This window comes from Malassezia globosa (genome assembly GCF_000181695.2).
Source record: "Malassezia globosa CBS 7966 chromosome Unknown mgl_sf_17.1, whole genome shotgun sequence".
NCBI lineage: Eukaryota > Fungi > Basidiomycota > Malasseziomycetes > Malasseziales > Malasseziaceae > Malassezia > Malassezia globosa.
The window spans coordinates 1-24,914 of record NW_001849852.1 but is presented as its reverse complement, the minus strand read 5'-3'; the positions used below and the strand labels follow the sequence as shown (position 1 = coordinate 24,914).

The following is a 24,914-nucleotide window of genomic DNA, read 5'->3' as shown; positions in this document are numbered from 1 at the left end:
TAACACTAACACTAACACTAACACTAACACTAACACTAACACTAACACTAACACTAACACTAACACTAACACTAACACTAACACTAACACTAACACTAACACTAACACTAACACTAACACTAACACTAACACTAACACTGACTTCTATTCCATTATAATAATCAACTTCATGAAACATTCCTCTAAAAGACACTGAAAAGCACACTTTTGGCCAGTGGGGTGTTGTATGGGTTGTACGTGATCCTAGAACCCGATAGTACGAACGACGGTCCACCGCAAACACCCAAGCAAGAACTTGATCCGTGCCTGCTCTGTTTCGCACTTTGGGGTGTATAGCGTGTAAACCACTGCCAAAAGTGCATCTAAGGATCTGACCCGTTTGAACGCGTGCACTGGTTCAAAGATCGTACACGTGGATTGGTCTATGGGAATATAGTGTCGTATCAGCATGCATATTTGTCGCAACTGCAGACGCATTACTACGTGTCGTCGCACTTTCCGGCGCGATCTCCGACTCCACTATGCCCAAGTCTTACATGCATCAACGTTGATCTTGGGCGCGTCCTCGTCGCGTGTGCATTCTTTTGCATTGCATTCTTTTCGCCCTCATGTTGGTTCACTCGCATCCTTTTGAAATTGAAATTATTGCCCCTTTATGTCTCCACTTCTTATTTCAATCATTCTCATTTGGCATGCATCATCATGATTCCTTCTCTACTCTACACCTCACTACCCCTTCATTGTAGCCATCAGCTCACACTCTCTCATGAACGCTCCTTGCCCTTCACCTCTCCGTCCACTTCACCACCTCTACGAGTTCTTAACTTCCTTGGCCATCTCTCGCGTCTATGTACATCTTTTTCTCATCATTTCCCGTCCCCTTTTCGCCCTTACTCTTATCCTGTCATCTTCTCATCAACACAGCCTTAGATAAAATAAAAGGGCATGCACACGTTGGGCGCCACGCCACTGATGCACACCAAATCCCATTGCATATGTTTCCATGTCTGTTCAGCGTCTGCATTTGCAATAGGCCCAAGCGTATGGTCATGCATGCATTCTCATACGCGCATTATTCACCTGCTATTACTTGAAAAGTGGCTTTCAGTCTTTTTACCATTCGATATGGATTCACCAGGCACCCTGTCACGTAGGTGTATACGGCAAAAGGCACGACATCAGAATCGTCATCAGCCTCTTCGCCGTCCGGTTTATCGTGCAGACCTATTGCGTCGCACGTTCAAAAAGCACTACAACCTTAACCATGTACCCGAAGACAAAATAGCTCCGGCGAGACTCGCACTTGCCTATCATTTTATGTATTGTCTCTGTGGCCAAATTTTTGACTATAGCGCGTTACCTATGGCACGGGTGAATGTAGTGCACATTCACTACCGATACTCGAATTGCTTTCTTGCTTTACAGGGCCCGGTTCAAGATGAAAGTCATGTATGTTGTCAGTCACCTAGCCTCGGTCAATCTGAGAATGCTTCAGAACAATCGGAGCGTATATCATATTCTAAAGAACGATCCAAAATGCCGCAAGATCTTCGCAAAACTACCAACACGACGACGATCTTTCCGCACCAACATGACCAATAACACTCGTTTCAAACGGCGACGGATCTTCCACACTCGGGCACCTTTAAGCGGCCCTGTTGTACTACTTCTTTGGAGACCAAATGCATTCCTTTACTTCACCCGCCCTCAAACATGTCTCACCAGCCATCAATGAGCAGTGTATCATGCTCTCCGCCTACAGTGTCGTCTGTACCGGTGCCTGAACGTCCGTCGGACTACCATGACCAGCTTTTGTTCAGTCCAGAATTTGCCAGACCGTTTGTTGGACCATTTGATGGAATGCCTCAAATGTCACTCGTTCCGTCTCATTCTTGGATACCTTCTTTCTCGTCATTGTCTTATTTCCCGATGGCCCCTGTGCAACCTGCGACAGTCTGGCCACCTCTCATTTGTCTGTCTTGGCCCGGTCCTCATTTGCCTGCTCTTATGGAACTCAGCTGGACTCATGTCACATATCCTGTCAGTATTGGTCCCTTATTTTGTAGGCATACTCACGCCTCAACGAACCTTGCCAAGTCGCCTGGCACGGTGCCGTCACCTCCACTGCCAGCACAGCCCAGCACAGCACAGCAGTGATGCTGGGCGAGAATCAACGCCGTCCTAACTGGACGTGTCCAAAGACTGCTTGCCCTTTAGCCATTTGGTTGGTGAACCATCTTTTTGTAAACATAATACCGCCACAAAACACAAGATGTTTGGTTTTTGAATTTGAATTTGCCTGCACGCTAAATGAATGACAGACGCAGTCAGGGTCCGTGACACTAAGAGTGTGGGGAGGGGCCCCTGGTGCCTGGATCGGCCGAACCTCGCAGGTCGGCGCCGCGTAGCTGCAGGTTGGGATCAATGGAACATGAAGGGCTTCTACTGTGGCAACAAGCTTTCATGCTACTTGCATATCTAGCCTACTGTCCACATGTCAAATTCATGGGTGGAAATTCTGTCGAGGATTGAGTGAGATTCTGAATCCCCTATAGATACCAAGCATAGAAAAGGCAGGATTGCAGCAAGATGACGTAACCTAACGAAATGACATGCGTGTACACTGACATGCAAGTCGACCAAGAAAGACCGTGTCTGTCACAAGCAGGAGATTCTTAGGGCCTTTCAAGTAGCCCGAAACTATTCATTATTGGCATAGCCCGCGGATGATTTAATAGCAGCTGTGCAGCAGCCATGGCATGACTTGACTGGACAAGTCGGATTCACTCCAATCCAACACACCACCAGCCTGCGCATGTCGCGTCCAGATTGTGGCCACATAACTAAATAACACACAATTCAAACTATCTTTATGCTATTAAATACTTGCATCGTCTTGCGCGCCTGCTTATTTACACACGCAAACACCGTCACTGCAGTAACCACCTGGCTTGCCGACCGACGCACAGCTTGCCTTGCAGCACAGACCGCCACCGTTGATTCCTTTCACATTGCACAGAGTGCAAGAGACGCGGCTCACGGAGTGTCCGTTGTGTACCTGGAGCGAATCATCGTCTGCGACCAACAACTTGCCACCGAAGAATTCTTCCGCACTCTTGCGGTCCTCCTCTTGTGTGTGCGTCTCTTCACTGCGCTTGGTCGAAGCGCCGCAGCAGCACTGGCCGTTGGAGTACGATCCACCGTGGTGGCCACGGACGCTGCACTCAGCGGCGCAGGTCGAACCAAGGAAGCTTGGACGTCCGAAGCACAGCGACTCCGCCGACACCACCGAGAACAACATGGCCGCAAGGGAGAGGACAATAGCAACACGCATCTTTGATGAAGACTCTTGTTGGTGGTGGTACGAAGGTGTCATCACTCTTCTTTATATACCTTTTCGCAGTTCATTGTTGCTACCCGTACGGTCCGCTGACATCCTGTATATGCATCTGATCGTAGGTAGCACCGCCCAAATGGGCATCGACCTTGCACGTTGTGAATGCGGGGAAGGAGCATGTCATTTTGAGGGCCAATCACCTCTCGCTTCGCTATTATTAGATTTTGCCAAGGCCTGGGTTTATCGCACGTGTCATGTGTCGTCGCAACTCCGACGTCGATACATGTCTTGGCTTTGGGTCCTCGCTTCTTGCTTTCAATGATACTAAGCCATCGGACCCTGATTACGGTCCGATTATATCAATGTACGAATCAGATATGCCGATATAATTTAGGGTTGACATCATCAGCCCATGCAGGGTCCCTAGCTCACTGGAAACTCGGCGATGTTGTACCCCGTGTTCTATTCACGTAGCAGCATGTTGCGCCCCCGCACATATATGCCAAGCGATGCATGAATCTTACGTGCCCATGCTCGAGGGGGGCATCTTATTGAATCGCTGCATAAGCTGACTCAACATTTCGTCCATGCTTTCACAATCGCGTTTTGAAGAAAATAATTACATCGCAGCTTATGCTGCCCGAAAACGAAGTTTCCAACTTCATGATGGCAGAGAGCTTGAATGGAGTCTGTATCCAACCTTCTTTTTTGGCCAGAGAATAACGCATGTTCGATATTGTGCCCACATGCAGCGGATTGTAACAATGTCAACAGCGCTCTTATCGGCATCGTCCAGATCAGTACGTGTTAGTGAGTAGCCCATGTATGCGCAGGAATTGCCGAATGCTGTTGCACGCCTTCGCGCGCTTATCAACCTTCGCTGTCCTGTGCTGGGCATCCGTGTACTTGCAATTGTGGGTGCTCGTAGCACCAAGAAAGACGGCATTGAGAGCACCATCGGAGATAGCCTAAACCAGGTCGACTGTCTAGTCGGTGATATGATGATATGCTCTTATTGTGGTGCATAATTATATCATCGAAACTAGGTCCATGTCTTCCAACGTGCGGTAGGCATTGTACCAGTATCTGAAAGGTGCGACCATTTTCTGGTTTGTGAGTCGAACTTTCAAGATGCATCCTGACACAGGCATTCGTAGCTTAAAATGATCATGTGCGTCTTGCTTAACCACAACCACAGTATCATCATCCAATGCGGAGACATAGATTGTGCAATGCGACGTCCTATCCTTTGGGTACGATTATTACGTCCCATTGTATCTTAGAACCATCTACATTGGAATGGTTCATGACCAGGAGTGTTCTCCAGGAAAAAAAAATCTAGTTGCGAGACCAGTTGATCTGCTTTCTTTGTCCCATTCTTGTAATTGTTTCAACAATTGGGTTCTGTTCCAAGTCCGAGTGCTTTCGCAATCACACTAATGGCTCATGACGTGCTTGCTGATTAGCACCACACTTAAAGCGCCTGGGTCCAAGAATTCAACTCCGCTAGTCTCATCCTTCGTCTGCTGAAACGGGGACTGGTAATACCGTTTTTAGTAAGGATTCTTCCATCATCAAATAGGACCTATTCGTGTCCAACTATCTCTTTTCCAATTGTGGTTCCTGAGATCGGGTTTAACATCCTCACACCAGTTTTAATTTTCTTCATGTTCAAGAGATTTCAAAGTAAACTATAGTCCTCAATTGTACGCAAGCAATTTATCAGATACAAAGCATATATGATTAACTCTTCTAATCATGAAGCTATCGAGTCATCCCTGTTGCAATTAGTAAGAGCACAGATGGAACGAATCATATGAGCCTCTTAGTCGTTTGCGAGCATTTTCGCTCAACTGTGCGGAGCAACGTTCCAAGGTTTCGGTATGCTTTTCTCTTCCTTTTACGAAATGAATGATACATGTTTGTCAGTTCCGTGAATTCTTGGCATGTTCACATATTCCTATTGGGATAAACCCGTGAGTGCTTTTAGCCGCGTCGTACTTTGCAGCATTTGCTTCAAGTTCGATCGATTGAACTTGTAACGTCTCCGCACGTCCTAGTCAGAAACGCGCCTTATATCATCCTTGGACAAATTACCGAATCAATTGCAATAAATGAGCCCTTAATACGCGTACTTTAATTCCCAGGACGGAACAAGGATCCTTTTCATCTCCAATAAAATATCTGACGGCGTTCTCCTTTTGAAGATACGCTGTACCGATAGACCTTCTCCGCTTTGCCCAACAACATACCACGGAAGAGTTTCAGTTCATGGTTTGACTTTATCATCCTTCGAATCCTGTTCTTCGCGTGTGGCTCATGCAACATATCATACGCAATAGTATCTTGGTTGATAGTGAGAAATGTGAGACCGTTTTTGAGCCTGGACTTCGGCCTTGTTAGAAAACACTCCTTATAGAAAGGCAGAGACCATCGCGGATGATGAACATGAAAACGTACCGATATCTTAGAGTGGGTCGCCATAGTGATCAAGTCTCCCATTGGCACAACCAATGTGCCCGCAGCAGTTCTTGATGCTTTGCCCGTTTTTCGTTTCTCCAAGTTAGAAAGGTGTTGTAATACTTCTTCGTCAAAGCCTGAGATCGCGCAACACCACGAACCGTCTATTCGCAAGAAAATCCACCCTCCCGGGCTGAACATTGAGGTACGACGAAAATTCACATAAATGTCGTCAAACTTGAATCTTTTATGGATTTCAAACCAAACTTCTTCGTTGTCTTTATTGCAGTACGGTGCACCTTGGATCTGTAGTACCTCGACTTTTACTATATCTTCTCCCATATTTGTGCGGGATTAATCTGCAGTGAAGCTGTTCCATTTCAACTTATTTTAACTTGAAATGAGTCATTTCTCTTGATGCCATTTTCTCCGCACGTGCCTAATCAGGGTATGGACCAATCACGCACCGCCGTCAAATCACCGAGCCAAGCAGGCCTACGCGAGCTAGCACAAGTCGAGCAGCTGCAGAAAGATGCATGACTTTTTAGCACATCACTTCTGATGCTGGAGTGGGTCGATTATAGCCGCGCCAAAAACAACATTTTTGTTTGGGAAAGCAGCCCTTCAACCTGCTTCTCATTATGGCAGCACGACTTTGACCATAATTAGATTATTTGACATTCCCTCACTTCATATCTTGTGGCGACTTGTCCATTTATGCGAAACGATCCTTAAGTGTCATCAATCTGGGGATAGTCCATTTATGGTATTGTGCATTTCCCGCTGAGTCCTAGGGATGAAATTATCAATTCCGCGCTGCTATTTTATTCTTCCGTCTCGTGGCTTGTCTGCCGAAAGTTCTCCTATGTCAATCAAGCCCAACAGTTCAATGTTGTGAATGCAAAAGTGAAATTGACTGAATGCAAGTATGTGGAAAAATGCTAATGTAAATTAATGCAGAACGATGAAAAATGCTTTAGTGGAAATTCTGGTGGCTCGTGATTTCGTGCAAACCTTGAACAGTCCAAAAATGTCACGGTTCGAATGGATTGGCTTCACGCATTTCAGGCACATGATGACCAGGCAGGTGCCGCTCAGGCTCAAACATTGCTAGGGCTTCTGGCGATGCAAGAATCACCGCAAATGCAATCTCCGGCACAATGCTCAAGTAAAAGTGAACAGGCGACGCGAAATACCACGTTAAGCAAATGAAGCCCACAAATTCTGCCACATTTTTTCCGAGGACGATTGTCATGACCACAATCAACAAGACGAGCATCCTGTCGAGCTGACCGTGGCTCGTAACGTACGGTGAACTCCCATACTTCCAGTCTTCAGCACTGAGGATGATTGTTCGTCTTTGTCGAGAGCTTGGGCTTTTTCGGTGCTTGGTCAAGTCTACCAGTGCGATGACCCACAATACAAACACAAACAGCATAAATACAATCCAAATCCATAAATATCCCCACACTGCCGCGACAATGCACGCGATCATGATCAAAGGCACAATAATTTGCCCCGCCAGATTTCCAAACCCTCGGTCAAATGTTTTCTTTCCATAAAACTTATCCGCAATCCATGTCCAGCGGACATAAAGACTGTAGAAGAGTCCCAATGCGACTGAATTCGCTGCTGCGTGAATTCCCCAGATTGCACCATAACTAAAGTAGAACCTCATCATATACCCGAAGTACACTGCCTCAAGAGCGCAAAAGGTTGTCATCAGCGCATACTCGAATTTGGGCCGCCTCTTGCACAGATACCACAGGCTCACGCAGAACAGTACACCGAATATTACAACAAACGTGGAAAATACAAGTTCATTAGGTGCTGGTACATCTTGAGGCGCAGTTTTGAAATGGTCTCCATCAGGACTGTACCAGCAAGACAGACCGGAACAGCTCTCCTCTCTATTGTACATGTACATCTTCGATTATCGGAAACGGATAGAAGCACATGAAAGTAGACATGTACCTCTTTATATGAACGCGGTTTGGGCTTGACATAAAAACTTTACATATAATGATTGGTCTTGTTCATTGCGAATTTCTTTACTGACGTTACTAAACCCCAGTCGCGCACAGAATTGCAGTGATGCGCGCTATTTGTACACGTGTCATGTGCAATTACGTCAATTCCTTTTCACGTGTCAGACACGTAGTCTTGATTGGCTTCATTAAGCCTAGCCCATAAGATGTACGCATGCACCTTGCTTTTGGATCTTTTCTGCAGCTTTGTTCATTCCATGTAAGACTCCAAAGCTACTTTAGGTCTGCAAGATAAACGTTCCAAGCGAACGCGAGGTCTAAGTGGTATCGGCGTCCCCTAGCAGAGCACTCGCGAGTCAAAAGTCCAGTACTTGCACAGGTTAAAACTAGGGAGCTTTGCCGAATTGATCATTCGCTCACTCTGTTTCGGTCAGCTCTAATTGAAGCCCGGAAGGAGTTATGATAAATGTAACTGCTAGTTTTTTTTCGACTTGAATAATAATAATTGTTCACCCAATGAGTCCGAATTCGATCTATTTAACGCAGGGTTTGAGCCACATCAGTTTATCTCCAACTTATTAGATCTCTTAGATTGCAAGTGTGGACATCCTCCAAAGGATGTCCACAATTGCGGTGAATGTCCCCGCTGCCAAACATGCGTTTCAGTTCCGACTTGGAAATCGGTTATTTAATCTTTGAACCTTACGCCTTCCCGCGAGGCGAGGTCGACTTTGGCAGTCACACTATCATTTGCGCTTTTTCATTTTCTTCATTTTTCATCGCTGCTTCTACAACCACGCACCTACTGATGTTCTCTTTTGTCTGCCTCCATCACTTCATTCTTTCCTTCACAATCTTTTCCCAGCTCCTTTTTCTACCTCCAACTTTTCCTTAATTCTTCCATTTTGCACTCATCTTATCGACATAGTCTGCCTTTATGTTTCCTCGCTACAGCTACTCGGCATGTGTGTGCGGTAACAGAGTAATTTATATATGGCAGTCGAACCCGCGCTGTATCCCTTTATATGTTCGCGGAATTCCTGCCGGCCTATTCAGAGTATCCATTAGTATATATATATTGCCCAATATCGCCTTTATCCTGACCCAGATGCAAGGCCAAACGATGCGATTATTTGCTCTCGTGCATACCGCACAGAGTGCTGTCAGCCTTCGCGTCGAGAGATTTTCTCCGATTCTCGCTCACTCCACGACTGTGCGTCTCCACATTGCATATGGTCAAACCTCCAACGTACATGCTCCGGCTTCACGCTGGACCTTGTAAACGAGCCATGCAGGGTTGTGACTTGCGCGTTCTCCACCGTAATTTGCGGAAACGCATATCCATCTCCGCCTGCAGGTATTCTCTTGAATGAGCACATTTCAAATATAAAACTCATACCGTGATTGAATCCTATAGGATAAATGCATTCTATGTCCACATAGGAATCAGACGGCAGAGAGGCCTTGCCCCTGTCCCACCCTCATCAAGTGGCTGCTCCTGCACGTGGTGGTACTCCATGCTCTGTTCCCTGTGCACTTGTGCTCTGTCTGGGCTGCTCTGTGAAGAGAATCGAACTCTGATCTCTTGCCCCAAGAGGTGCACCTTAGTGTGTGCTGAAACGCCCGTACAGGCGTCTCAGCGTGTGCACGCTAGCAATCCACCCAATTACCACTGACCTCTCTGTTCGCTGCTCGCTGCTCCTTGCTTACTCCTCGATCAACTCCATCTCCTCAATCATCTTTTGGATCTGCGTGTTCAGCGTTCGATACTCTCCCGCGAGCTTTTCCCACTCTTTTGCTTCTTCCGTACATGAACCATGCTCGCATATTTGATCTCACTTCATTTGTGTCGGACTTGCGTCAAACTAACCTAGGTTATATATTCGAAAACAACTTCCGTCATTTCAATACGATGTCTCGGAATGGGGTCACATCTGTCAGCGAGTGCTTCTCGTTAAACATAGTCTCGATTTTGGTCTTGTTGATGGATCGGATGAGCCAATCCGTTTGTTATAGAGTGCCACTTTCCGTGACTAGGAGCTCTTCAGAGTACTTCTCCGGTTGGTTTCCTTGTATTCGCGCGGTTCACAGTAGGCGCTGTGCCTCGGCTCATTATTATAATGCCTCCACTATCAGCGTGAGGAGCGTTATACCCTTAAGGCGCCTCTTATACCTTGCGTGTCGAGTCATAGTATAAGTCACACTCTTAGGTCATTTGAATTGAAACCAAATTTGTGAACGCAGCTGTGTTTTAAAATGCGCCCAGGCCACACATGATGAGTCTTGTCCGAAATGACACATGCTCACGTGCCATTCCTTTGTTCGAGTATTTGCTCCTCGTCCATTTCGTAACATGAACGCTCCCAATGTTTCAGCCGCTTGAAACTCTGTTGCGGCTGCTTCCTGGTTACGAAAATTCGTCCTAGTCCTAACCACGCTGTGCTTGGCGAAGGATGCAAAATTTATGATTTGTCTTGCCTAAACCGCCTTATTTCAGCATACCATCACACTCCACCTCCGTCATTTCATTGTCCACGTCCGCTATCATTTGGGCTCTTCTTCCACGTCGATTCATTGATCTTTACCGCAGCTCCCTCAAGGATGGTTTCATACAGTGCTACAATCAGTGTAGGCTTCTTTTTGGGCCTTGGATCGTGTTCTTGAAGGTATACCCGCTTTACGAATCGACCAACTCCAACATATTATAGAGCTTCTTTCCTTGCTCCGTCTTGTACTCGAAAGAGCTGACTTTGTACCTTTTCTTCTACCAAGCAAGATGAGTCGTACATGTCCGTTTGCACATGGGATAGATTGTTTCTGTCCATTGCGTATGTTTTTGCACCTTCTTCAGGTGCATTTCAGCGTGTCAGTCGCATGTACTTATGCCACATTAATACGTTGTTGTATGAATGGACTCATGTTTTGATTTAGTGATTTCTTATTTTCGACATGTGCGATCGTTTCTAAGGAAGTATTCCGAATTTTGCAGCGATTGTGGAACTCTGCTATCCATGTCACCCCTGCACACGGCCTCCTCGCGAACAAATTTCTACCTCTCGCATTACCTCCTCATTAGCCACTTGATCGCTCTATCATTCGTTCCTCTCTCCCCTTCTCTGTCTCCCCTGTTTCCTTCTTTGTGTTTCCCCTGTTTGCCTGTGTCTCTTTGTTCATCTCTTCTCTCTTGTCTGCTCTGATTCTAATTTGCTTTTGGTATGACATGTAGTGTATTCTTTTTCTGTGTGCTGGTTATCGATAAGTCTCATGTCGACCACCCGATTCTACCCAAAATTTGACTCTGAAGTGCATTCTGGCGTTGTCAGATGTCGTCTCCAGTATTTTGACCTTATTTCCGTTCATCATTCCTGTGCATATCGCATTGGTTGAGGGTTTGTTGTTGGGGCAACTTGAATTATCCTATTTCATTGGCTACATCGTACTTGTAGTTGTTGATTTTTTTTTTGCCTCTTTTATTCTGATCATTTTTGCCATTATAGTGGTGCACCATCTTTAATCAGCTCTATCTAATCTTATACATGAACCATTCCAGTACATAGCACAGTCAGCGTAAAAGTCCTTTTCGTACAGGGCGCAATCGGCTGCGAACTATTCTTCCTAGCACCGTCATCCCTCTTCATTATATCTCTTGCGGACGTGTGTCACATTCTCCTGACTCGGTGCCCTACACATGTACGCACATTCTCACGACATAAAAATACTACAAGTCTGTCCGTGGCCTGGCTTTTCAATTCAATCATCTGCCTTCGTTCAGGCTCCACTGTTTCTTGCATTCTCTGTATGGCAAGGTTCTCTAAACGCACGGGGTCATTACTTTTTGTCATGTACCGCGTACATTCAGAATGACGTTATTCGAACACCCTATCTTCCATGTTACTTTCATCTTACCAGGATGTATTTAGACCCTTGTACCATTGTTTGTAGACCAATACTGGCGCGTCTGGTATCCCACGTAATGCATACTTCCGTCTCAAAGAGAGCCACTTAAAACGTACATGCGCATCATGATATTCCCAGGTCCCTCTGATGAGCCTAACTACTGCCCTCTCCAATATCCGCTCATTATGCACGAACTATTTCCAGCCAAATTACACTAATTAAACCGAACCAGCCTGGTTACTCATGCACCTTGAAGCCATTATTCCGTACTTGCCGGACGTATCGCAACAACCCCCACTTAAGAACTTGACTCCCTAAAGTTCTTTGCGCAACCAACACTGCGATGTGTCACATTGTCCTTGTGCGCCAAATCCCACTCAGGGCTAAAACTAGTGCATATGCATTGCAAATCGGCGCACCTACAATGGGTTGGTTCTTCACAAAGCACACATATTGCATAGATCTCTACGCAGCCATGTGACCTGGTTCAATGGAAGATCTGCTTTGCGAGTCCGGTGCATTTTGCTGAGTCTATGGTTTGAACCTAAATTCGAGCTAAGTGTTTGCGCACCACGAAGCCTCCGTATGCCGGTGAGCGACGGTTCATGCTATTAGGTTACACAGATATGGATCTGGAAGAATGAAATGGAGGAGGCTCGTATGCATGGGCTGGGGACAGGGAAATAATGAAATCCAATCAGGGATACTGTTGGGGGCATGAATTGTCAAATCGCGTTGGTCGTAAATGAACGATGTTTGTGAATGAAAAAATTGTCCCAACGCGCATTGCTTTTGTCCGTGCATCACAAACTGCTACGTCCAGATAGTCCGTCTGGTGGAAAACCCCTTTGTTTATCCGCTGCTTTTCGCTAGAATATTAAGATGCAATTTTCACTAAATATTGCTGCTATTGCGCTAGCGCTAGCCACGGCCGCCGCCGCTGCACCTATAGACTTTGCGGCACGGCCCACATTCATGCCAGGTCCAATTGTGTCTGATGGATCGTACACCGGCTACAACCCATTCAAGGCCGTTGTCTCAACGTCCACATCGGATAACTAAACTGCCAAACTTGCCTTGTACTCTTTCATGATTATTGACAAATATTTATGAATGCTGTTTTCCTTGTACATTAGTATAGTTCAAGCAAACAAGACGACGTATAATCGAAATTGCAGCGCCCGTCACAATACCCATTACTCATCATGTCTTGGTTTTTCCATAGTTTCTCCACTCATGATTTTAACCCTCGCTCACAATTGGTCTATTCCTTCAATTCAATTGGTTGAGGGATTTGTTCTAAATAAAGTCCATTGCCCGCCATCCTGAATGTCCGTCGCCCCCTCGCTGTGCGTCGGAGTTGCCTAACGCCATGGTTTCCCCGCGACTTGGCGTTTTGCTTGGCGTCAGGTCCACCGTTTCGCTGAGGAAGTGGTATATAATGTGTCCTGTTAGCCCTCGTGATTCTATCAAACATGTTCCTCAATCTCGTCGCACTAGCATTGATTCAAGCAGTGGTAATCGCGTCTGCGAGGCTTACTTTTCAACTAGAACGCAGCTCGCAGCCTCCTGCAACCCACATTGATTCTCTAGTGAAGGACGAACTTGATGTTCTTTCCGCGAAGTATATTCACAATGCGTTCGCTTTTCGCAAGAATACAGGTCTTCATGACTCGTCTGTCAATGCAACTACCCTTCGCAAGCGCAGCGCCGCTCAGATCCAGATGAACGAAGAGGCTGACCACTCAGATCCTTGGTCAACGTTCATTTCTGTCGGCTTTCCTCCCCAGTCCGTGGCTGTCACTTTTGACACCAGCTCTGCCGATGTTACTGTTGACTCTTCTTACGATGCAGAAAAATCCATCACTTCAAGGCAGCTGAGTGACCCCGACTCGGTTCATGTGGATGATATTTCCTTTGGTCCATTCGAACTGAAGAAAGTGGCTATCTCTCCGTCTTCGTACAATTCCGCTCGTATCGGCTTGGCTTTTCCTTCCATTAGCTCAGCGCCCCCAGTTAATTCTTTCACGAATGTGCTTTCTTTACACCTCGAAAAGAACATCTACCAGTTCACTCTTGGCGAAAAGCACGGCAGTCTCAACGTTGGCTCCTTTGACCACTCTATGTTCTTTGGAAATGTTAGCTGGAATGCGGTTAATCCGGCTCAAGGATACTGGACAACTCCCTTCACATGGAATGGCCTTTCGTTCCGTGGCACTGTCGACTCGACGTCCAGGGTTGTGCTTGGTAGTAACGCCGATGTTAAGCGCCTTTTGATGTCGATGGAAGGTGTTCGCATAACAAAGTCGAAAGATGGCTCGTACATCGGGCTGTTCGACTGTGATAAGGCAACTAGTTCGGACCTTGTTCTTGGTGGCGTGCCTTTGAAATTCTCTGCCTCTGTCAAGCACAACAATGAATGTCAGGTTCCAATTATTGGTATGGATGGATTGAATCACTGGATTTTGGGCGAGCCCATTTTCCAATTGGTTTCTGTTATTCTCGACTTTGACAACCACCGCATTGGCTTCGCGCGGCGCCGCGTGAATACTCAAAGGTCAACGCGACCCCGCTCTGTGAACACATTCCGCTCACGCCGGGAGGGGAAGTCTCCAAATATTCACGCCCCAAGTTTGTCATGATGTTTCTTGATGAGTTTTGTATATATATGATTGTTTTGTTCATGGTTCCTAGTTTTGTAAATAATAGCTCTTTAAGCGTTCGATATTCTTGTGTCATGCGCTGTGCAGGCCGGAGAGTATACACTATGTTTCCTGCTGCAAGACGCCAGATTGAAGCCTGGGACTATGCTATTGCCGTCTTCTTCGACACTCCAGTACCCTGCCTTTAAAGCTACAATGCGTTCGGCATGTTGATTATATGGAGTCTTAAGACAACCAATCCGTCGGTTGTTCCGACTCTTAGGTTTCTTAAGAGTCTAGAGAAAACTAGGTAAAAATCTTTACTTTCAAATTAGGTTAGCCCATTTTACACGAGTCATTTCGAATAGCTTTCTCTATAGAACAATGCGTCTTTAGACGTCCTAACATCATGCAAAGGTCAGAACAACCCAAACGCTAATGGCCTTGAAGGACGTCGATAAAATTGGAGACTTCAAATATTGATGCGCCGGGGACCTGTTGAGCTCCACAGAATTTTTGTCAAAGCTCATCGCTGATTCAACACGCACAGCTTTCTTATTCCTGGCACGTCGTGTTCTAACAATGACTACATACGGTACATCTAACAGTTCGTTTGTATCTAGTCTACTTAGCAGGTAATAATTATGGGATGTTTCTTCTTTTCCCGGTAGCCTTGGGATCTCGATATTTACAGCATGCTGCGGCCTTCGAACCCAACTTTGAATCCGTCAAATCAATCTTTGAAAACAATTCTCCTACTTCCTCGCCCTTCATTCACAAGCCACATCAAACAGAACACTATAACATTTTGTTACATCTTCATGTCCAATATTTTATTTCTAGCTTTTGATATCACATCTTGATCGCTCGATCCAAAACTTTGATTATCTTTGGCAGTGTTTTATGAAAATAAAACAGTCGAACTTATCGAATACATCATTAATTGCTTATTTTAATTTGTTTCTGGAGGAACGGAACGGTGAATGTTTCGTTATCACTGAGTTTCCGTGTATTCGCAGAGCCAATGTATTGTTGACAAAGAATAACCTACATCGTAAGCTCCTTTGCGACGAGATTGTAATGCGGATAGTGGCTGAAGTTTCTTCAATAGCAATAGAACTCTCGTCTCGATCTACGTGCAGTGTCACGGTTTTCAGCTGCAAATCCCCTTCCCATATCCTACAAGATGGCATCCAGAAATCCTACTCCGAATAATATTTAGGCACAGCCCATTCTCAAAACTTGGCACGTGCACGAAATAAGTGCCTGATTCAACAACCCTTTCAAGCAAACCTAGCATTTAATTTGCCCGTACAGCCTTCTCGGTGTTTGACATCCAAAACGTTTTAATTTATTATCTTTATCTACATTATTCTGGTTCGAACTCGAATTGAGTCAAGCTCATATTGTTCGGCATACTTGAGTTCAAAATTCGCATGCAATGCCAATGACAGGTTGATTAGAATGCATTGATGCACCTATGCTCGGCTTTGCCTGAGTTTAGCATGAGAATCCTCGCGTAGTCCCTAGTCGTCACGCCAAATGTGACAGGCGAACCACCATCATACTCAAGTCGCAACGAGAGTTCGTCACCTTTCCAGCCAGCCTGGTCCAACTCGCGCGAGCAACCTTTAGGTCCTGTCCTAGGAATACGGAACCATTGCTTTCGCATAGTGAGTGACGCTTCCTGTGCGCATGGTTCCATCCGCACGGCCTTCTCCCCATCTTCTGGATAAGCCTCCCACTTGTGCTTAGATCCCTTAATGGGACGATTTACGGTGCCAGGCGTCAAGCACAGACTTGGGTCGTTCTTGGAGCGCACTTGACCATAGTACCAATAATCATTCGAGCCCTCATACTTGTCTGACGGTGGCTCACACTCATAGAATTGGAGGGCCTCTCCCGCATCATCCGAAGCTACAAGTACATGTCCCTTGTAACCTTTAGCAGCGCCAAACGAGAGTTGCTGGACGGATGTATCTTCATAGTCGCCCAGGCCTACCAGCGGGCCGGGCTTTGCCACAGGATGACACCTTCCATTCTGCGCAGGTGCACCATAAACAAGTCCACTCAAGGCTGCTACAGCCATTACACTCCCAAGTTGCATCCTCATGACAGGTTCTCAGTTGGAATGCCTATAACGGTGGCGCGCTAAGTAGATTTATATAGGTTCATTGTCATGAATAGTTTGGATAAGCGGTTGAAGTACGCGGTTTTTGGCGACCCAATCAACGGAATGGGTCACTCCGTAATGCACGTGATGCACTACGCCACTCGCCCTGTCAATGTCCGGCACGCAGGATTGGCCAGACTAAGGCCCTTGCGTCGGAGAACAATGGAGAATTGCGGAGAGAAAAATTTTCTTTGAACGATCAACAGGTAGTGAAACTCTTGTGCCCACGGTTGGGCTGCTATTTCGATTCTTTTCTATGCACAGAAAAATTGTTCGTCCACTGGGCCCATTGTACTAATAGTGAGTACGAAATCGAATTGCTGGAGTTCTCCTGGTACATTTAAATGGGAGAGGATTTAGAGGGACATAAGGCATCAAATGTACTAAGAAAGCAGAGCGTTGTCCGTGCGCAACACATGTCATGCCGTTAACGGCGCACCAAATAGGGATATGAAAAATGATTCAGCCACTTTTATGAAATCCTCCAAACTAGAGTCGTACGAATGCAACATTTTGATTTTTTTCGTACTTCAAATGTCCCGTTGTGTATCATAGGGTGAACCGTGATCGCCCAGCAAAGCCTTTATGTATATAATGTGTTAGGTACCATCCTTCACGACGAATTACGTGAACACCAGATTCACATGTCACCGGCGCCAAGCGCTTGAAATTTTAATTTGGTGCGCAGCCCGAATCTACGGTCAATTCCTCCATGTCACGTATATTTGGTCAAGCTATTCGCCGTGCTTCCCTGCCTGCGTGGCGTCTGAGCCCTCAGTCTGTCCGCAGATACAGGCCTGTTTCTTTTGAAGATGTACAGAAGAATGAGGCCGCGTATGAAGCACAAGTTCGAGAGGCCGAAGACGAAGTGTCTAAACTAGGATTTCCCCGCGCTGCAGTGTTTCGACAGCCCGTCATTTGGGGTGATCATGATCAGTTTGAGCATGGTAGGTCGTGACTCATCATACTTATCCGTCCAGTAAACAATGTGCATTATATAAGGTGGTTCGAAACGGCTCGTATGCGCTGGATAGAGCGCGTTACGAGTACGTTGAATCGTGAGATTCGCGACAACCTCGCATTAGGTCGAGGCGTTGGCGTCATTCTCGCATCAACATATTGTCGTTACCGTCGTCCTGTGACGTACCCTGACATGATAATCATCGGACAAGCGCCTCTTCCGATGCATCGGCGTGACAGGGCCATCATTCGATCGACGGCGTACTCTGTGGCACAGCGTAACGTGGTGGCTGAGGCTGATTTCGACTGCGTCGCTTACGATTATGACCGTCTGTGCAAAGCCACGTTTCCGGAGGAACTCAAACAGGCCATGGAAGCTTGGGTATACAAAGGTAGAACTCCCGAGCCATTCTGCCATAAACGCTCCTAATGCATTCATAAATGCGTGAATTGCAAATGGATATAAGACTATCATATACAGCTGCTACTACACAGAAATCGTCTTAAAGAAGTGGAAGCCATCAGATGATGTAGTCCCCAGCACGCCAGGGATTTGTGGGTGCCAGTGGACTTCCTTGATATCTGTGGCACCATGGTGACAAAAGAGCAACTGGCTCGGCACAGGCTCGCCATTGGGCCCCTTCGGCAACTGCGCCGGATCTTCATCTTCATCATGTTCGACACCCAAATCCCACAACGTCACTTGGTCATCACGACCCGATGCAGCAAATATACTGTCTTCATCTGGGTGCCATTCTACGCTGCTGATGGGCGCTTGGTGCCACTCAAAGTGCGCAACTGGACTTGGTCTCTGGCCATGTTTAAACGCACGCATATCCCACACATTCAACGCTCCGTCGTCACCACCAGACAAGAGTAAGTACTGCGTACCGTGATTCCAGCTGATAACATTTACATCCTGATCATGTGCCGCATCAACGGCAAGAGCCGAGCGGTGCGACTTTATACGCACATCCCAAATCCGGATGCTTCGGTCTGCAGAGCACGAAGCGAACACTGTGGGCTCAGCTGGACTCCATTGCAGGTCCTCAATGGACGATGTGTGACTCTCGAATGGCTGAGCATGTGTAGTGAACCCGGTATTATTGCTTGTTGTGAGGAAGATCTTGCTATGCATATCGCCTGTTAGCAAGCGCAAGTGACCAGTATTTCCAGATGAACCACCGCCCAAAAGGCCGCCCCAATCCATGGCAAAACCTTCAGTTCGATGTGCATTTATTGTGAACAGTGGCGATTCGACCTTCTTCTTATCAATCTTGGTGCCGGGTTGATTCAGTGCGTTGAATAGGGGACGAACATCCCAAATGTGAACTTTGCCCGTCTCCGCCCATGTCGCTACAGGGTAGGGATCCAAGCATGGTTCCAGCTCGGATGTCGGCGTCGTAGTAGGCGCTGCTCGCACACGATTCACGCCTCCTAGATGCGGAATTGTTTTATATTCGAGGATGGCATCTTCATCCACATCATCGTCATCATCATCGTTGTCATCATCTGAACGGGCTGATTTTCGTTAGCTTTATCTCAGTCATTATTTTGGACAGAGAACAGGCAATTATCGACAGGCTCAGAATTGATAAGATAGGTAGCGAGTTGGTTTTCGGCATCGAGTGGTGCTTTACAGCGCCACTCATACAGCCAAATGCCTCAAGACATCATAGCCATGTGCGATGATGTCTCGCCGGTCTCTGTCCTTTCAAACGTACCATCATCACGCGACGTGCGATGCATCGCACTCGCCTTCATTATAAGAACCTCATTATTTTTCGCAGTGTCTGCTTGGGTACCAGCGACGAGATAGGCCGTATGTGGCATGGTCTGTCGCTGCGAGCCCATGTGGTCTCGGAGAAAGTCGAACGATAAGCATGGCCATGTCACATTCATGCGATGCAACATATCATACGCTGATTGATCGGGAACTAGTGTTTGCCCTTCTTCCAAAGGCATTGTTCCCGGCATATAAGCCTTTGTAGGCACTTTTGATTCCTCGTCTTCCTCTTCCATATCTGTCTCGTCTGGATTTGCGTCTACGATTTCACCGTCACTTTCGATCTCATCTTCGAATGGGTCTTCAAACTCTCCCATTCCCCCTTCAGGGTCCCCATTTTCATGAATCCGTTCTTCCAAACGTGGACGCTCAGCCTCTGGCGCCTCCGCGCCATCTGCGAGCGTATGCTTCGACATTGTCCAGAGTGGTGGGAAAGGAAAAAATGGATTTCAAATTTTTATTGTCATGGCCGTTTGGGTTCTCTCGTCATGTGGTCCGATCGTCCCTGCCACCCGCACGTTTACGTCATCTGATCGGCTGTTCCACAACTGGTTTTTGTTCTGACCCATCATCATGTCGGCCATTCGTGCACTGATCCTCGGCTCTGGTGGTCGTGAGCATGCATTGGCATTGCACTTGCTTCGTTCAGAACGTGTTGAGCATGTCTACGTTGCACCGGGGAATGGTGGCACAGCCACTCTTGGAAGTCGCTGTTCGAATGTCAGCACGCCTAAGGCTAGCGGCGACTTCAGCGAAATCGCAGAGTGGGCTAAGGCTCAAAGAGTTACTCTATGTATTCCTGGACCAGAGGCCCCACTCGTTGCAGGTGTTGAGCGTGCGTTCCGTCTCGTTGGGATCAAGGTGTTTGGCCCTAGCATGGAGGCGGCCCAAATCGAAGGCTCTAAAGCATATGCAAAAGATTTCATGGCCCGGCACCAAATTCCGACCGCTGCATATCGCACATTCACAGCCGATCAAGTGGAAGAATGCTATGAATTTATCCGGGAGTTGGGTGGTGCAAAATCTGTCGTATTAAAAGCCAGTGGTCTCGCCGGTGGTAAAGGTGTGATTTTACCAGACACCGACGATGAGGCGCGTCAAGGTGTTGAAGACCTGCTAGTTCGCAAAGTGTTTGGTAATGCCGGTGATTTCCTAATTATTGAAGAGCGTTTAGATGGCTCTGAACTCTCAGTGCTTGCATTTTCTGACGGGTACACGGTCCGTGCACTGCCTGGATGCCAAGACCACAAGCGTATCGGCGAAGGAGACACCGGTCTCAATACGGGCGGTATGGGTGCGTACTGCCCAACTCCCGATGGAACAGCTGCAGGAATGGAGGAGCGCATTCGACAGGAGATCTTGCTCCCGACCATTCAGGGTTTGCGTCGCGACGGTACATCCTTTGTTGGAATGCTATTCGTGGGTCTCATGCTCACGAGCAAGGGACCCAAGGTCCTCGAATTCAATGTTCGATTTGGAGATCCAGAAACGGAGGCCGTCCTGGAACTCCTCGAGCATCCATCGACGCTCGCTGACGTCATGATGGCATGTGTTGAGAACCGCCTCGACTGTGTCGATCTTGCGATTCGTCCTGGTTTCGCTGTTAGCGTGGTTATCGCGAGTGGTGGCTATCCTGGCAAATATGCAACTGGCGTGCCTGTTCATATTGAGACAATGCCCGATTGCGTGTCAGTGTACCATGCGGGCACTAAGCGTGCTGATGATGGCCAACTTCTCACTGCAGGCGGTCGTGTGCTCGCAGTTTCGGCTGTTGGAGCCACTCTCGATGAGGCACTGCAGCGGGTATATGCTGGGGTCTCAAATGTTAAGTTCGAGGGCATGGTGTACCGCCGCGACATTGCTCACCGTGCTTTGGCTGCTGCACGGTCCAGTGCACCTGCTGGCATGACTTACGCATCTGCAGGTGTCGATATTGACGCAGGAAACACACTTGTAGAGCGGATCAAGCCACTTTCCAAAACTACCCAGCGTCCCGGCTGCATGGGAACACTAGGTGGCTTTGGCGGTCTGTTCGATCTCAAGGCATTGAACATGCGTGATCCCATTCTGGTCAGCGGTACAGATGGTGTCGGTACTAAGCTGCGTATTGCTTTAGAACATGGAAAGCACGATACAATCGGGATTGACCTTGTTGCGATGTCTGTTAACGACTTGCTTGTCCAGGGTGCTCAGCCGCTTTTCTTCCTCGATTACTTTGCTTGCTCCAAGCTTGATGTTGACACAGCTTCAGCTGTAGTAAAGGGGATCGCTGATGGTTGTCGTGATGCGGAGTGCGCGTTGATTGGCGGCGAAACGGCTGAAATGCCTGGCATGTACGTCGGTAACGAGTACGATGTCGCTGGTTTTGCCGTCGGCGCTGTGGAGCGTGATGCTATCTTGCCTAGAACTTCTCACATGCAGCCTGGCGACGTGCTGATTGGACTTCGAAGCAGCGGACTTCATTCGAATGGGTTCTCGCTTGTCCGTAAGGTCGTGGCTCGTTCCGGCATTGCCCTCAGTGCCCCTTGTCCTTGGAACGATAGTATTCATGCCTGTCTTGGCGATGCGTTGCTCGCACCGACCCGTATTTATGTCAAGGCCCTTGGTCATGTAATGCACGGTGAGCATCATGTGCTTGGCCTTGCTCACATCACTGGTGGTGGGTTTACCGACAACCTGCCACGTATGCTGCCGGAAAGTCTTGGTGCTAAGGTAGATGTGTCGCGTTGGCAGCGTCCTTCTCTCTTTGCATGGCTGCAGAGGGAAGGTCAGATCGAACCGCAGGAAATGGCTCGCACATTCAACAATGGCATTGGTATGGTCCTTGTTGTGTCGTCGTCAGCTAGCGAGCAGACTTGCTCTGCGCTGCGTGACGCCGGTGAACAGCCTGTAGTGCTAGGCGAACTTACGGCCGAGCCTGGTGTCTCATTCGTGGGACTTGAACATTGGGCTGCATAATGTTTCAGATAGAGGCTTGTTTGAATAAGTACCGTGTGTATGTCGCAGGCTCGTAAAGCCTGCGTAGACTTACATTCCTCTTCTGCAACGCTGATGCTTTTAGCTCGTATCACAACAGTGGATCGGGCAAAATTTCCAATGGCATGTACGTGTAGATGTGGAGGAAGGGCGGCGACAGGCGTCGTGACCCGCCAACTCGACCGCGTACCTGTGGCGGGTGAATTAGCACTTTTCACATACACATTTGCGTGCCAGTTGTTGTAAACGGCTCCAGGAGACTAAGACGAGAAAGAAGAAGAAAAAGCTAGTTTACTTGGTAGGCGTGGATGGAAAATATACCGATGCACAAGCAAGGGTCAGGGGATGATTCCGTCCTTGATTCGGAAAATGCCAAAGCTGACGCTTACATGGTAGGCCTCGAGTCATCAGTCGCAGCAGCCACGAGCAACATGGAGCGCGTTGGCTGGACTATGTGGATGCTGACCATGAGTGCAGCACTCTGCGGCTCTTTGTTCGGTTATGATACAGGCTACGTTTCGTCTGTTCTTGTGAGTCTGGACCAGTATGGCGACCTCGGTCAGTTAGGTGATGGGACGAAACAGCTTATCACATCGGCGACTTCTCTCGGTGCATTAATTGGCTCATTGTGCGCGATGTTTCCGTCAGAATGGATTGGTCGAAAGATGGTCATTGCACTGGCAAATGTCGTCTTCATTGTGGGCGCTATTATCCAGGCCGCTGCCCAAGGCACGTGGACCCTGATTGGTGGACGCTTCGTTGTAGGAATAGGCGTTGGCGTGGCCTCGATGATTGTACCTTTGTGGATCGGTGAGCTAGCTCCTGCGCATTTGCGTGGGCGTCTCGTAACGCTCAATGTCGTGTTTCTCACTATGGGCCAGCTAATTGCTACTGGCGTCGTGCTGTTTCGAGAATATGAAAGGAGGGTGGCGCTACACTGTGGCTGGTGGAGCCATCCTTGCAATTATCTCGTTGGTTAGCATGGCCTGGCTCCCAGAATCACCTCGATATGATAGTCAAAAGGGAAAAATGGAGCGTGCCGTGCGCACGTTTCGTCGCATCTACCCACATGCAATTGAGACCTACTGTCGAGAACGCGCCGAAAATCTGGATAATACGTTACAGCACTTTGAGGATAAGCACAGCAAGCTTACGTTTGTCCAGCGTGTACGCTTTTTACTCACTGGGCCCAATGCCCGTGCTCTGGCACTCGCGTGTGGTCTCCAAGCATTGCAGCAATTGTGTGGCTTCAACACACTCATGTACTACAGTGGAACTATCTTCGAGGCAATTGGTTTTGAAAAACCTGTGGCTGTGTCCTTGATTGTGAGTGCGAGCAATTTCCTCGCGACACTTGTGGCACTCAAGTATATTGATATCATTGGACGCCGGCGTGTCTTACTTTATTCAGTACCTGTGATGTCGGCTGCCTTGGTATTTGCTGCCATTTGTTTCGCTTTTCTCCCAGTCAGGGACGATGGCCAATTATCCACAGAGATTCCGTCCAGCCGTAAATTTTGGACTTACCTGGTGATTGTGGCAATCATTATCTACGTCCTGTTTTATGGTTTCGGCATTGGCAATGTTCCATGGCAACAAGGCGAATTATTCGCTATTGAAACCCGTGCGATGGGCACAAGTATTGCCACTGCTGTTAACTGGAGCTGTAACTTGATTATTGGTGCCACGTACCTGTCTCTCGTGCGTGCTGCAACATCGTCTGGTGCATTCGGTTTCTATGCCGGCCTCTGTGCATTGGGCTTTGTGTTCTGCGTTTGCTGCTTTCCTGATACGCGTCAACTATCGCTTGAAGAGGTTCACATCATTTTTCGCGGGTCTTGGGGCATCCGTGCTGCCGACCAGTTACGACAGGAAAAGGCCCGCGTTGCACAAGAAATTCGCGCACGCGACCAGGATGCGGCTACAAATGTCTCCACGCATACTGGCATCGCTACCATGTCCAAATATGGCACTCCGGCTGAAGGAACTATCACGCCGCGCGCAAAAGTGAATGGGTCTACGGATATGACTCCCAGCTCCATCGATTTGGATCCGCTCGATGAGTATGCGAACTCGCTTGATAAACCGACAGTCGCACAAAATCTGCCAGCCGACTTATATGGGGCTGAGCCTCCTGTGCCACCCACATTCCGTCGCTCTGTAACAACGCCTTACATGTCTTCGACTTCCGACCACACAAGTGCGTTACACCCACCGGCCGTTGACCCTTCGCAAAGCACAAATATTTTGACGCGCTACCTGAACATCAAAGGAGATGGACTAGTCCTGTTTGTTACGTGCTTCGCGAGTTTGGGCGTATTCATGTTTGGCTATGATCAGGGCGTCATGAGTGGAATTCTGACGCACCCTGCATTCAAGGCCTATTTTGACAATCCCACAGCCAGTCAAGTCGGCACTATGGTCGCAATTTTAGAAATCGGTGCATTGATCACTTCATTGCTGAGTGGTATTATGGCTGACCGGCACGGACGCAAAGCCGTTTTAGTATGGGGTGCTGTCTCCTTTTCATTTGGCGGTCTTGTCCAGACGTTCGCCACTGGCTATCATGCAATGATTGTGGGCCGCATCATTTCTGGGTTTGGTGTCGGTTTTCTTAGCATGATTGTTCCAACATATCAAAGTGAGATTTCTCCTGCTGAGAACCGTGGAAAACTCGCGTGTATTGAGTTTACAG

At 47.7% G+C, this 24,914-nt stretch overlaps 9 protein-coding genes across 9 annotated transcripts; 5 read left to right on the top strand and 4 right to left on the bottom strand.

Moving 5' to 3' along the window:
• Positions 1–1,713: 1,713 nt before the first annotated feature.
• Positions 1,714–2,157, top strand: MGL_4247 (uncharacterized protein; the record flags this gene model as incomplete). The annotated part of the gene is made up of 1 exon (XM_001728570.1): positions 1,714–2,157. The coding sequence occupies one exon, from the start codon at positions 1,714–1,716 to the stop codon at positions 2,155–2,157; it is 444 nt and encodes a 147-aa protein (XP_001728622.1).
• Positions 2,158–2,908: 751 nt separating this feature from the next.
• MGL_4246 (uncharacterized protein) lies at positions 2,909–3,334 on the bottom strand (the record flags this gene model as incomplete). Its single annotated transcript, XM_001728569.1, has 1 exon — positions 2,909–3,334. The coding sequence occupies one exon, from the start codon at positions 3,332–3,334 to the stop codon at positions 2,909–2,911; it is 426 nt and encodes a 141-aa protein (XP_001728621.1).
• A 3,496-nt stretch (positions 3,335–6,830) lies between these two features.
• Positions 6,831–7,475, bottom strand: MGL_4245 (uncharacterized protein; the record flags this gene model as incomplete). Its single annotated transcript, XM_001728568.1, has 1 exon — positions 6,831–7,475. One exon carries the CDS (start codon positions 7,473–7,475, stop codon positions 6,831–6,833), a length of 645 nt encoding a protein of 214 aa, XP_001728620.1.
• Positions 7,476–12,564: 5,089 nt separating this feature from the next.
• On the top strand, positions 12,565–12,744 carry MGL_4244 (uncharacterized protein; the record flags this gene model as incomplete). Its single annotated transcript, XM_001728567.1, has 1 exon — positions 12,565–12,744. One exon carries the CDS (start codon positions 12,565–12,567, stop codon positions 12,742–12,744), a length of 180 nt encoding a protein of 59 aa, XP_001728619.1.
• A 413-nt stretch (positions 12,745–13,157) lies between these two features.
• On the top strand, positions 13,158–14,324 carry MGL_4243 (uncharacterized protein; the record flags this gene model as incomplete). The annotated part of the gene is made up of 1 exon (XM_001728566.1): positions 13,158–14,324. One exon carries the CDS (start codon positions 13,158–13,160, stop codon positions 14,322–14,324), a length of 1,167 nt encoding a protein of 388 aa, XP_001728618.1.
• Positions 14,325–15,783: 1,459 nt separating this feature from the next.
• On the bottom strand, positions 15,784–16,437 carry MGL_4242 (uncharacterized protein; the record flags this gene model as incomplete). The annotated part of the gene is made up of 1 exon (XM_001728565.1): positions 15,784–16,437. The coding sequence occupies one exon, from the start codon at positions 16,435–16,437 to the stop codon at positions 15,784–15,786; it is 654 nt and encodes a 217-aa protein (XP_001728617.1).
• Positions 16,438–17,944: 1,507 nt separating this feature from the next.
• Positions 17,945–19,659, bottom strand: MGL_4241 (uncharacterized protein; the record flags this gene model as incomplete). Its single annotated transcript, XM_001728564.1, has 2 exons — positions 17,945–18,969; positions 19,191–19,659. 2 exons carry the CDS (start codon positions 19,657–19,659, stop codon positions 17,945–17,947), a joined length of 1,494 nt encoding a protein of 497 aa, XP_001728616.1.
• Positions 19,660–19,816: 157 nt separating this feature from the next.
• On the top strand, positions 19,817–22,201 carry MGL_4240 (uncharacterized protein; the record flags this gene model as incomplete). The annotated part of the gene is made up of 1 exon (XM_001728563.1): positions 19,817–22,201. One exon carries the CDS (start codon positions 19,817–19,819, stop codon positions 22,199–22,201), a length of 2,385 nt encoding a protein of 794 aa, XP_001728615.1.
• A 933-nt stretch (positions 22,202–23,134) lies between these two features.
• On the top strand, positions 23,135–24,470 carry MGL_4239 (uncharacterized protein; the record flags this gene model as incomplete). Its single annotated transcript, XM_001728562.1, has 2 exons — positions 23,135–24,419; positions 24,457–24,470. The coding sequence occupies 2 exons, from the start codon at positions 23,135–23,137 to the stop codon at positions 24,468–24,470; spliced, it is 1,299 nt and encodes a 432-aa protein (XP_001728614.1).
• Positions 24,471–24,914: the final 444 nt, after the last annotated feature.